The 13411-nt window shown below is 42.4% G+C and overlaps 1 protein-coding gene across 2 annotated transcripts in view; it reads right to left on the bottom strand.

Annotated features, from left to right (window-relative positions):
• GOLIM4 (golgi integral membrane protein 4) overlaps positions 1–11553 on the bottom strand; it is a 34498-nt gene extending 22945 nt beyond the window's left edge. The window contains exon 1 of one of the 2 annotated variants that reach the window (XM_054835480.1): positions 10750–11553. In XM_054835480.1, the coding sequence (XP_054691455.1) occupies positions 10750–10936 (187 nt within the window). In that variant the 5' untranslated portion in view covers positions 10937–11553. The remainder of the gene's footprint in view (positions 1–10749) is intronic. The other variant, XM_054835481.1, reaches the window with a different exon arrangement.
• Positions 11554–13411: the final 1858 nt, after the last annotated feature.

The following is a 13411-nucleotide window of genomic DNA, read 5'->3' as shown; positions in this document are numbered from 1 at the left end:
AGGTATCAGTTTAATTCTTGAAGTTACCTACGTGATGTAACCTATATGAACAAACAAAGAACAATACAAACTCAGAGAGGTGATCCAGCCTCCAAGAGCAGAGCCCAGAAACGGAACTGCTAACATCACAGCTAGTTAAAACACCTTTTGCCTTTGACAAGGAAATATTTAACAGGTCTTGAACTGATCCCAATTAAATCACGTCCTTGATTTAAGATTTTTCTCATACAGAAAGGTGGGGTGTGATGCTCTATTGGTTCTCAGAAGATTACACCACCTTGACCATTGCTGAATGTTAATTGCAACACAGGAGTCAAGTGATGTGATGAAAGCAAGCTTATTTAACAGTCATGGCTATTCCTCTTATCTTTGCTTTGTACCTCTAAGCAGTAAAACATTTATTAAGCAAAATAAGCCATTACTGTATATTTAAGTATTTTCCCATTTTACATTATCAGCAATTTTGCAACTGTGTTACTTTGGTGTTTTGGTCTGTCAGAAGCATGAATCCAGAGTTTAAAATACCCCAGCTCTATCTTACATACTGGAAAATTAAGATTACATTGGGATTTAAATATACATGATGCAAGAAATTTTATTAATTTCAATGTTATTGTTCCTTATGCAATTCTGCAATCTTCCTCTGAGTCTACAGTAATATCTTTTGTTTAAAACCAGCAGATTTCAGTAGTCTTGGCAACATCCAATGTTGGGTTTTTTTTCCTCTCAGACTGTGGCAGAGTTGAACTGAACCAGCAGCGTGTGGTAAGCCTTTTCTAGTAACACTATGAAGGTCTGTAGAACATCGACTTGTTAGAAAAATACAGTTAATTTCCAATTCTTGTCACCGCAAATAGAACCATTTAAAATGTGAACCCATTCAAATAGCTTTTCTGCTGAGACTAAAGCAATTACATGAGCCAAGGAAGAATCCCTTCAATATGGGGTGTAGGATAGATTTTCTAGTCCAATGACAATAATTAAAATTTTCATCTCAGAAGATATTTTTTGACTCATCTGATGCTAACATTTCATGCTGGGAGAACACGTTATTAATCTAGCAAGACCTGCTCCCCAAGCTTCCAGCTCTGTATTTGATTAAGTCAGTGAATCTGGCTTTAAACAAGGAGATCCACTATTTCACTACTGATGATCTTATCAAAACCAGATTATCAAACCGTGGGTAGCTCCTGGACAAGTATCAGGATCCCCCACCACAGTACAACCCATACTGGTCACAGTATACACTCCATCTATTTCAAAGACTCTCAATTAAGAGTTTAGCAATAAACAGATATTCCAGTGACACTGGAAACATCTAAGAAACAATGGAAGTATTCCCACAATAAAGACTAGGAAAACCACATTTTAAATATAGAGCAAGAAAACAACATGACAGAAACCATATATTTACAACATATTGAACAAAATATTGAACCTATTTCATATTTTGTGCCCTTTAAGTTTTCTTATTTGTATTTATATGAAAAGGACAGAAATAAAAGTCAAGATAATGTGAAACTGTGTGTGAGAAACAAGCATTCTTCTGGCTTTATTATGGAACAATTTTGCATACAGGCAGAGACGGACTGCTCTCTCTTTGCTCACTAAAAAGCACACCTAGCACTGTGTGCAGTATCACAATTGCATTTACTTTAAAACAAACTCCTACACTTTTCAATTTACTCATGCGAAGAACAATCAACTAATAGCTTTGTCAAATTACAGCCAGTCACTGCAGAAGAGCAGAATTCCTCCTCCTTCATATTCAGGGGTTTTGTAGTGTTTGTCATAGCCCTACCACTGATTTCAGTTGCACGAGGAGAAAGCAGTAACATCTATTGCTTTCAACAATCCTGCACCAGAAATAACCTATCAATTAAAATAAACCTGTTCCTCCAACTTAGTCAGTACTCCAATAAAAAACTAGACTTTGAGAATGGGACTTGAGCAAATCATGGAGATTTGGGTGTGACTAGCTTGAGTGCAGGCAGCTAGCTGTACACCAGAGCGACGTCCTGCCACACCGGTCTCCCAGCGCACAGTGGTTCTACACGAATGAGATGCACCACTGCTACTAAAAAGAGCTCCATGCAGAACTGCAGAGGGAGACTGATCAAGTGCTTGCACCTAGGTCAAAGTTTAGCCATAAACCAGATGAGACCTACCCAAAGATAACAGAGAAATATGTGCATTTTTATATAACATTTTCAATCTTGGAACACTGGAATCTTTTCTGGGTAAGCTGGAATATGTCTGAAAAACCAAAGAATAGTTTGGGAATTACCTCTATCCTGCTAGCTGACATGCCACTGAGTGCTGGGAATCCCTTTGGCTCTACAAACTCCAACTCAGTCCCTGGTGTCTTGCCCAGGCCAAGAATCATCAGTGATGCTCTCTATGAAACTTGCCTTCTGTCAAGGGTGTTTTCCCCACACTAACATCACGGAGCTTGGTAACAGATTAGACAAGGTATCAGAACTAATCAGAAGAGAACTTCAAAAAGCTCTGGAATGTGTGGAGAGTTCAGATAAGCATGTAAGAAAATTCACATGCTTATCAAACCTTCAGCTTTGCATCCTCTAAAAGAACAGAGAAAATCTGAAGCACAACGTGGAGAAGTGTTGCAGATCTTAAAAGTTTTGCTTTGACTGCAGTTCTGAAAATGGGGGATTGCTGGGAAGTTTGCCACACTAATGCAGTGGCTCCAGAAACACTTGCTTGAATTTGTAAGAAATAGTTGTGGCCTCTCTTCAATTGTAAGGATGACACGAAAATTAATTTCTAAACTGGAGTAAACATCTACATTTAATAGAATCATTTTACTACACCCTGCCTCATGTACTCCTTTCTTACAAGCCAATAACACCTCTGGGAAACAACAGATTTAAAGACAAATTGCAAGATACATTGGGATATAAGGAGGCATTTATCATGTTGAAGCAGTAAACTAATAGCTGCTCCTAAAAATAAAAAGTTTGAAAAGGAGTATTAAATGCAATTAAATATTTAATCCCTAACAGATAGGCTTCAGACATGACTTTTATTAGGAAAGAGATCATGTTTTCCATCCCAGAAAAGATTTCTTCCAACCTTTGCTGCCACCCACAGTTGTGACATGCTGGGTTCAGACGAGCATCTCACCTTGCACAGGCTGTTTTCTATACACCTATCTATGCTAAAGATTTTTTAAGTGAGGATAAATGCAAATAGTTCAAACAAAACCTGTTTAGTGATTTAAGACTTAAATTCTTAGGGTCAGCAGATTTACTTCTAAAAAAAATTCCATTCCCTTTTCTTTTTAAGATTTTCTTCTCTCTATTATTCTGCCATTTTTGTCATGACACAGCAGATAATTTTGAAGAAAACACACAAACATTCAGAAGAGCTGCAGAGACAACAGTTTCTTTCTCACATCATCTCTGAATGTCTGGCTCTGCTCAATTCTCAGCTCCAGGAAACAAGGGCCTGTTTTTTCTCTCCAAAATTGTTTTAGACTTTTTCTTTTTTTTTCCTCCAATTTTATGCAGAAGTCTAGTGATTCTATCTACATGGTATTAGGATCTATATAAATATATATTCAGAAACTAGTGCAAAATCGACATTGAAGAAAGACAACGTAACCTATATATATGCACACATGTTGTTTTAACGGTTTCTAACTGAAACATATATCTCATTTTTATCATAATGGAATATGGCAAAACCTGATGTAATACCTATAGTTATCACATTACAAAACTGCTAAACCACTTCCCTAAATTAGTTCTTGAGAGCTCTAACACAGGGGACTTGGCTCCAGTCAGATGTTTCAAAACACGGCATACAGAAATCAATAGTTTGAGTTAGTGGTTCATAAGTTTTTTTGGTAACAGAGGATCACTGTCAAACCTCAAAACAGACATCTGAGTATGACGGATAAACTGAAACACTGAAAATGGCATTGTTCAACGCAGTGGCATGGATAGGAATAGACTCCTTCCTATGCCCTCCATGAGCACCAGCAGGCCATACTTCTCTCATCATCGCTGTAATTAAGGCCTGGAAATGACTGCCAAACTGGGGGATCTGAGTCACCTCGGGAAAATAAGATACTAGGCTAATTTCAGATACCTTAGGGGGGAAAAAAACATATGTAGAGGAAGAGGTGGAGTAATTGCAGTTTCTTTTATATCTTAATTAATGATACATGGTAGAAAATCTTGGGAAGTTTTTCTGGTTTATGCCAGATCTCCAGAAAGATCAGAATTGCATGCAGCTCAGAAGACCCTTCTTCAAGCATGGAAGAGCATCCAAACAGGCTGAATTCCTTAAGTGCTTACCTCAGGCTCCAACAGGACTAGAAATCGATGCCCCGATCCTAAAAATCCCAAGAAAAATCACCCAAGAAAAGATTCTGCCTTAATTAGTTGTTCTGCATAGTTCATTTTTTCAGTAATCTGAATTATTTAGCTTTCATTACCATTAAACCTCAAAACAGCACCTGACTTTTAGCAGGACAGATTTAATTACTTTTTGTATGCGAGGATCCTATTCCAAAGTGAGCAACGTGAACTATATTAGCCACAAATTGCTGGCAACATCCTCACCACTATATAAGAGCCCCTATAATGCGTACTCAAATCTCATTGTGTGTGGAAACCTTACTCACATGGTTGTCCCACCCAAATATGCAGGCTGACAAGCCTGTATCCTGCCCAGCAAAAACAACCAGCCCAATGAGACAATGCATTTGGAACATCGTATGTAAGACTTAAGAATTAAATCAGTTTTGCTCATGTAGGAAGTAAGGCAGTAATTCCACTCTGTTGTTTAGGCTTTGGTTTTAACAGTAAAAAAAAAAAAATTATCTTAACTGAACCACTCCAGGAGTACCTAATGCTCAGACATTAAAGTTTTGTCAGTACAATTGCAAGTCTCAACCACCCTAAAACTCTTCCTGCATTGTGTGCTTATCACAGCCAGATAGCGCTTAAACTACGCTGTTGACTACAGGATTTCTGGCTCAGTTTGCAGCTACAATTATCAGATCATGACCACAGCTGTTTCATCCTCTGCTTCTTTACTGGTCTCCCTCCAACAAAGCTGATGATGTTTTAGGTGATGCAGAAGCTTCTGTCAAACCTCTGCCTGCTAGGACTATGTGACAGAAGATGACTGTCAAAGAAGCCTGAATGCAAACTCACCAAAGCATCCACCCATCTTGCATCCCTCCTTCTCTCTCAGCTCTTGAGTGTTCATAAACCCAGATAGATCAATCACTCACAAGCTTTAAAAGGCTTAAATCATAATCAGTAACAAATAGTTTCAGCATATTGGCTCTATCTTGCATCACACTGTTAGCTACCAGGTCCAATATTAAACCTAGCGAGAAACAACAAAACGCAGGGAACAAAACCACCCTGTTACCTGATGTTGCTTAGCATTCCTTCAGACTATGTGCTCTGTGATCTGCAGCCCAGATTCCAACATTGCAGCACTGGTAGAAATTTATCCTGGAAGTATTATGTCCACAAGGAAAGTGATTTAAGGGCATTCGGGCACAGATTACATGAATGGAAAAAAAAAGGTAAGTCCAGGCATTTGCTCAATTTATCCTTACAGTCGTGGAATTCAGCTGCTGGCACTCTTACTCACTGTGGACCTAGAAGCAGCAAACCAGCTCCCTGAGTTAACTGAGTGAACAAAGCTCTAGCACCTGTTCTGCACTCAGATTATGAAGAAATCTTGGTAATTCCAGATAACCTGAAGATTTCAGGTTGAGCTGCAAGACAGGCATATACCTATCTAAATATACATTTTGTACATACATATATGCACGCATACATATTTGTATACATACAAATGCATATATGAATATACATTCATAGCCATACTAAAATTTTGCACAAATAATTTCAAACATTTAATGCGTTCTAAGTATTCAGAATATTAAATACCCAGTGGAAAATGAGAATGGAAGTACAAAAGACAGATTTTTAGATGAGGTTACAAACCAAAGCATGCCACTTCAGGAAGTCAGGCAGCAGAATTAAGGATGCCATATTTGCCGCTTCATACGGTACCGTACTTGGCACTGAAGTACACCCACAAGCCAATAGCACACAGGGAACTAACCTCTACTATTATAGTACTACCACAGATCTTTCAGATCTCAGATAGCAACAAAACACAATCAAACGAAGTGCTGTTGTGCTATGTGCAATCTGAAAGTAATAGGAATCACAGGAATTCAAGCTGCTGTTGTAGTGGAGAACAACCAAGCCATACCGGAGCTGCGTGGACGTAGCTCTACTTGTATGATGCATGTGAAAAATAAGTCATCAAAAGTACTGTTAGTTCTTCCTAGCTCTGCCAATTTAAGGTACAAGTTTAAATAGAGTATTACAAAAGGGAGGGTGAGATAATGAAGTACATCCACATCTGTATATACTTCACTAAGAAAAGTTTTGGCATCTATGTAGTTAGCATGCAGACAGACATAATAAATATTACCCACTACAGTTACACAGAACTATGATCTGATATCGTGACGCATCATGCAAGTCTCTATAGATAGAGCTGCTATAGATCTGATTAACTTCTAGCAGATCATCTCCAAGGAGGGGCCTCAGTTTAGGACAAAGAGAACAACAGACACAGAGGAATTCTACATTTGCTTTTCAGCACTGAATCAGACAGCTTTGAGGAAATCCACACCTTGGCTACAGTGCGGCAAATCCTGAACTCTCAAGTTCAGAGTCCCAGCTGGGCTGGCTCCCAAGATTACAGTGTGATCTCAGACTGCACAGAGATTGCCTGAAGCCATCAGATATGTTAAAACAGTAAGAGAAAGAGCAGGAAAATTAAGGTAGTAAAAGGCACTAGATGTAGGCTGTTATTAGGATTAGGAATTAAAACAGATTAAACTAGTACACAAGGAGTTACTTAATACCCAGAGGATGAGAAGACAGAAGCTGTAAGGGCTAAAAAGACATTCGTAGATACACACAATCTTGAAGCGGTCAAAGATACAATCAGGTTCATCTACAGCTGTCAATGCATATCTGTTCTAGCAACTGAGGTCTGTTCCTATATGGCCAACAGTTTAAGACTTAGCTTGACACATCTTTGTGGGAGGCAAAGAGAGTCAAGTTTTGGTTTTATCATTTTAAGAAATATTAAGTAAGATTATCTTCATGCTTTGAACATACAATGCTCAGAGAATGAGATTTAAAAATAAGCAGCTTACAGGGAAGATCAGCTTCTCTATGAAAGACCTTACAGATAACAATGACTTTAGTTTTTCTTAGCAGCCAAAGAATTTCACATCATCTCTAAATTTTGCCTGCAGTATTCCCTTCACGGGTTACAAAAGCAGCCCTACTTTCTCCATGCCCATTAGAACTTTGTTAGAGATAAAAATGCCAAAGTTTGACATTCTTTTTTTGTGAGAAGTTTAGCTTTCAAATACAAAATCTTCTACAACATGAGCTGTCTAAAGAGGGTGAGCTGAAGATCCCAACCCCTCCAAACCAGTTATGCTTATCATGTTTCCCAAGTCTGCCATCCTTTCAATCACACCCCGGTCTTATTTCTCAGCTGAGAACCTGAAGCTGCGAACACCAGAAAAAGAAGAACTCCCTACAACCGCAGTTGTATGCAGCCCTCTTCAGATCAGGGGCTAAACAATTTTGAGACCTCTTCCTGCACCATTTTTCGGTAATCTGTGCATTCTGCCTCGGTAGACAAGTGCTATTTTCCCACGTGTACAGATGACCTAGCCTGGTTCATGTGCTGCGTTTGAGCAAAACAAGGCAATGAAAAAGATAAAAATCTAAGACAACTGGCTTTTCAAACAAAAACAGAAAGCACTGCTCATTCAGGCATGAAGAACTGGCAAGTACCAAAAGGAAGGTTCTTATTACCTACATAGATGAAAACCCTAAAAAACTGTGCAGAGATAGAAAAATAGTAGAGGGGACAGTTGGGAGGTGAAGGGAGGCTACACTCCAGGCTACATCTGAGGAGCCTTCGTAAGATTTTGGGCAGACCAAACGCATTCGGGTCCAAAACTTTGCCCTTATACATAAACTTAGGAGTTGCCCGTGACCCTTAGGCATTTCACAAACTGATTCCAGTTTCACCCAGAAGCCCTAACAGCATTCCTCTGTGTACAATCAGGAAAGCACCAGTTATAGCACCAGTAGTCACAACAAAACCCAACCAAAATTCAGAACAGGCGATATGAGCCTCAAAAGGACAACTTTGTCATCACTTTTTTTTTTTTTCTTTCCCCTCTCTTAAAACAGTAAAAGCCTACTGATGAAATGTTTGTTCAGGAAGGAGAGGTCCAAGGTTTGGTTCTCTCCTCAGCTTGTAATGAGCTTTAAAGTCTTATTCAATCACGCGGAAGAGCTGTAAACACCAAGAAATCAACCACTGCTGATAGAGCACCCTCTTTTCCTCCCAGCAATGCTTTGTCAGTGACCTTACCCTTTAAATGGTTCCTGTTTAAACGATTTCAGAGTGGTCCCATAGTACTTCAGGCCCCAAAGTTATCTCTAGACCAGTATCCACAGAGAAACTGATTACCCCGTAAGTTGCACTGCTTTAGTAGCAATACATTTTGTTGCTCTCATAAAAGAATAAACTCAAAGAATAACCTCTCATGTTGTTAATGACGGCAGTGAGATGTAGCCTAGATATTCTCAGAGGGGTTTTTTTGTTTGGCAACAGCAGCATTGTTGATTTAAAATCCAGACCATTTAAAAATCAAAAGTTCAAAGTGCAGTCAGATACTGCACCTGCAAACACAGGATTTTCTGTCAGCAGTTTATGTTGTTTCAAAGTCTCTGTTTAAAGAAAATTCCTTCCTGTTGTTCCGTATCAAAAAGTTAAATAGGAAAAGTTCAGAAATGGTTTTGGTGTTGTCTATTACCAGTTAGCACGGTGCTTGTGTACCTCTGGGCAAGTTAGGCAGAGGTTCTCCTCACTAATAAACTGGTACTGCAAAAATCCAAGGGATTATGCAGGGCAGGCCATCCCAGAAAGAGTCATTAAATGTACAGGGAAAGCCAGGGAAGAAAAGTTTATTTCTAGCGCACGAGGCCCAAGTCCTCCTAAGTGCTTAGGCATGTAGCTTCCATTTACTTTACTCGGAGATTAGGCATCTAATGCTTGCTGCTGCATTTAGTACATCTCTGGGCTCTCAGTCTCACCCTCTTTTAGGTATATTAGCTACTGCTAATTAATACTAATATAAAATGCAGCATCAGTGCTGCATTTATCAACTACTAATTGCCGCCTTCTACAAACTTGCTTGGATAGATGATGGCTACTCAATGTTTCAGACATAGAAAGTTTAAACTAACAGTCCAGACCCAATATACCTGATCAAGAGAATCTCTCCTCTGTGTTAGGATAAAGTCTGTTGTGTGCTCCTCTTTGGTATAGCCAGAGCAACAGAAAAAGCTAGCTTGTTGAATTTTAGCTTGAGAACAAGATGTTCCTGTGTCCTCTTCAAATACTGTTGGCAAATATACAGACTACCAAAAGTAACCCTTCAGCCATCTGCCACATACCCATCTCCCAGCCAAACATTTGCACCTTTTTTGTGACTACAGTGAAGGTTTCTGTCAATTTTTTCCATGGCATTACCTGGAAATGGCCTGAAATTGAAATACCAAGTAATGATGGGCTCAGATTGTAGCTAAACACATTCAAGTAATAAATCACTATAACAATCTAACAGCAGAAGTTCAATTCTATGCGCTCTGCATAAAAACTGTATGCTTCCAGGCATGCTTTTATGTATGCTTCCACAGTGAAAAGTATGGTTGAAGATCACCCTGAAGTACTGTTACAGCTGCTAGAGCAGACCACTCTTGTTTTATACAGCTTCGAGAAATTAAAGAGTTTTGAAAGCTGGCTCTGGACTTCGTATATGCCGACCTGATAATCTTGCACTTGACAATTAGACGCTGAGGTCTTGCACTTCCTAAAGCACTGACACTTCACATATATATCTGCTGCTTTGCATCTGATTTCTGGACATGCACATGTCAGACACTGGCATCTTTTCATCTTAGGACACCTACATTTGGTACATCCGTAAACCAAGACACACAAGGATCTGTATTTATGTGACAGCTTTAAGCCAAGAAATTCAAAGTTATTCCAAAATAATAGAATAGCCTTATCCAAATAACTTACTTGAACTTTACTTTCAAATTACCCTTTTAAAAAATGCTTTATTAGAACACTCCTTTCCCTCCTGGAACTATTTAAGGTTTATGTTACCCAGGAACTGTAGCCTTGCATTTTTGCAGCTGAATGTTCTCTCAGCAACAGAAAATTAATACTGCTAAGACAACACAGGAGCAGACAAAAGTCCCAGAACTGGACACGGTCTGTACTGTTAGATTAGCAGCAGGCAGCATGCCTGCCTTTTCCGTTTATACCAGGAACTGCAAAGTGATGTGCAGTCCTTTGGGAGTAAGAGTCACTCTGTGAGATGTGTGGAGTGAGGGGGAATTAGAGCTCTCCAGGAGTCCATGACAAAAACTCACACTGACTTCGGCGGGGCTAGGACCCTACCCACGGTTAGATATCAAAACCCCACAGGCTGGGGGGAGAGAAAGGGAAGAAGCGCATAAGAAGCAAAACTTTGTGAGAGGTTGGACAGCTGGAGCCCAGACTGCCCCAGAAGAGGAGGAGATTCTGCAAGCCTTAGGAGAGGGTGGCAGAGGCTCCTGCCGAGGTAAGTACCTTGTAACTGAGCCGAGAGGGACTCTTGATGCTGCTGATACTTGAGCGCCGTGGCCTCAGCCTTCCTCAGCTGGCCCTGCAGCTCGTAGTAGAGCATCGCCCCGTAGAGGAAGCCGAACACCACAGTCAAGAGCAGGAGGGTCTGGAAAATCCGCTTCTGTTTTCGGGAGCACATCCCGTTGCCCATGTCCCCGGCGGGGTCCCGAGGGCCCCCGCCCCTCACGGCTTAGCAGCGGGCTGCTGGAGGCGGCGGACGACGAGGAGGCGACATCGGAGGCCCCGGGCCCGCGCCGGGAGGAGGAGGCGGGAGGGACGGAAGGCGGGAGGGGCGGGCCGAGCACCTCAACCCCTGGGCACCGCCGTGACGCCCCGGGCGGCTTCCCCCAGCCTGCGGGCCCTGCGCGTCGGAGCGGAGCCGGCGGGACTCTGCGCGGCGCGGGGCGGGCGCCCCAGCCGCATGCTGCGGCCGCGAGGCTGCCCGGTGCTGCCCGGCCCTCCGGCGGCGGGAGGCGGCGGCCCCCGGCTGACTGCCCCGGCCCCCGGGTCCCCGCGGCAGGGTTGGGCAGCGGCGCTGGCTACCGCGGCCTGCGGGAGAGGGGCTGCGGGGCGGGGGCGGCTCCCTGCTCGGCTCAGGCGGCACCTTCAGCCCGGCCCCGCCGCGGGGACCCGCCCGGCCGGTGGCTCCGCCGCCGCCGCCACCTGAGAGGAACAAAGGCAACTTCCCCGGCCCCGCACTTACGTGTCACCTCCGCTCCGCCGCGGCTCCCCGCCGCGGGATCCCCGAAGGAAGTCCCGCTCCGGGCGCGGCCTCATTGGGCCCAACCGCGGGTCTCTCCCCTCCCTTCGGGGCGGCAGCGCCTGAGCGCATTGGGTGCCCGCCGCGTCCGTCCGGCCTGCCGGGCGCTCCGCTTCCCTCCGCCCGCCCCTCTCCTCCCGCCCTGCCCAGACCGGCCCGACCCGGGGCGGGGGGCGTCGCGGGTGCCGAGGGGGCTTCCTACTGGGGCCGGGGCAGCCGAGTGCCCGCTCGGCCCTCGTGTGAGGGGACGGGGCTGCTGAGTAGGGGTGTGTGACACCGTGCGGGACGGGGCACCTGGCGGGTGTGGCAGCGGTGTGGCAGCCCGGGACAGCCGCTGGGGCAGGGGGTGAGGAGGCCTGTGGCGGCTGGAGGGTACCCTGCCCCCGCAGCCGCACCAGGGCCCACGGGGCGGGGGGGAAGCTCATACTGAGAAGGCAAAGTCCCAAAGAGCCTCTTTTTATAACAAAGCACCTGATTTATATACACTCTTCATCAGATTAATATATTTTTTTGATAGGTCATTGACTGTACTTTGTTTCGGGGTGCTGGCTGCACCGGAGAGGTACTGCGTGTCACGGCCGTCGCTGCTCTTTGCCTTTTCCTTCGCCAAGAGTCACGCTCGGGCTGCTGGTGAATCTTAATTCAGGCGCAGAGTATGTCTGTGCTAATGCAGTGCTCCCAAATGCCACTGTCGGGCAATAAAAGGTGAGATAGATCCTAGGGCATTTATCCGGAATCAGCATAATTTCAGAATTAGTGTAACTAGAGTTCTCTCTGCTAGTGTATTTTATCACAGGGAAAAACCCAACAAACCAAGACTCAAGCTAAACTAGAAGTAATAATAAGCAAAAAAAAAAATCAAAGACGTACTCCAAAGTTATTTTTTCTAAATATGTCTAACTCATTGATCTGTGTTTTTCACAGGCATTATTCTGGCCTTAAATGAAAAACTACATGAAAGAGGCTTAAAAATTTGTTATTCAAATATTCTACATACACTGGTAATTAATAGCAGTCAGTACCACAAGCTGGTATGACTTCCATCTAAATGTATTTCAAATTTATATTTGTTGTCTTTTAATTTAATGGAATGCCTTGCTTTCTGTTCGACGACCAAAGTGTTCAAAATTATACGTTAGGAAGAAATTGTAATTGCTTTGAACTAGTGATACTTTAAAAAAAAAAATCATATTTTCCCTTGCCTTTAAGAAGCTTCCTGAAGTTCTTGAAGTTACATTTAAAAGCTTTTGTTCAAAACCACGAGTGTTTCAAATTGATTTATCTTCATGCGGGTTTATATGATCCATTTCTTTCACAAAGTAGTCCCAGTAGGTTTCTTAGTATCCCCCAAACTCCAGCTTCCCTTCCTCTCCCAGACTCCTTCAGAGATGTCCTGTCCAGTTTTGCATTACCAGGATCCTCAGGTTGAGCTCAGTTAAGTAAAATGAGATGATTCTTTATTTCTAGACTGAAATTTTGAAATCACTGAAGATGATTTATACTTCAGTATTGCAGCTATTAAATTATTTAATTTCTTGTTTTTCCACTTGTTGTTTACATTACCTTTCATAAACCCAGTCCACACCTTTTTAGTTTTGATCACTTTGCACTGGAGAACAATTGGCTCACCAGCACGTTCATCTGAATATGGTACTGACTTTGAGTTATTATGATGAATCATGGACATCATAAGTGTAAGAGGACACTGAATTGACATCGTTAGTTAATACCTATTCCAAATACATTTAATTGATTATGTTGTAAATACACTTTACCTGCTTGTTGAAATTGGCGGTATCATTAACAAATGCTGAGAAAAAAGTATCTCCTTTTGCTTATTCAAATATTACTTATATTCAGTCATAG

The sequence above is a fragment of the Grus americana genome, chromosome 9, assembly GCF_028858705.1.
Source record: "Grus americana isolate bGruAme1 chromosome 9, bGruAme1.mat, whole genome shotgun sequence".
NCBI lineage: Eukaryota > Metazoa > Chordata > Aves > Gruiformes > Gruidae > Grus > Grus americana.
The sequence above is the reverse complement of the archived record's forward strand: the minus strand, read 5'-3'. Positions and strand labels throughout refer to the sequence as shown.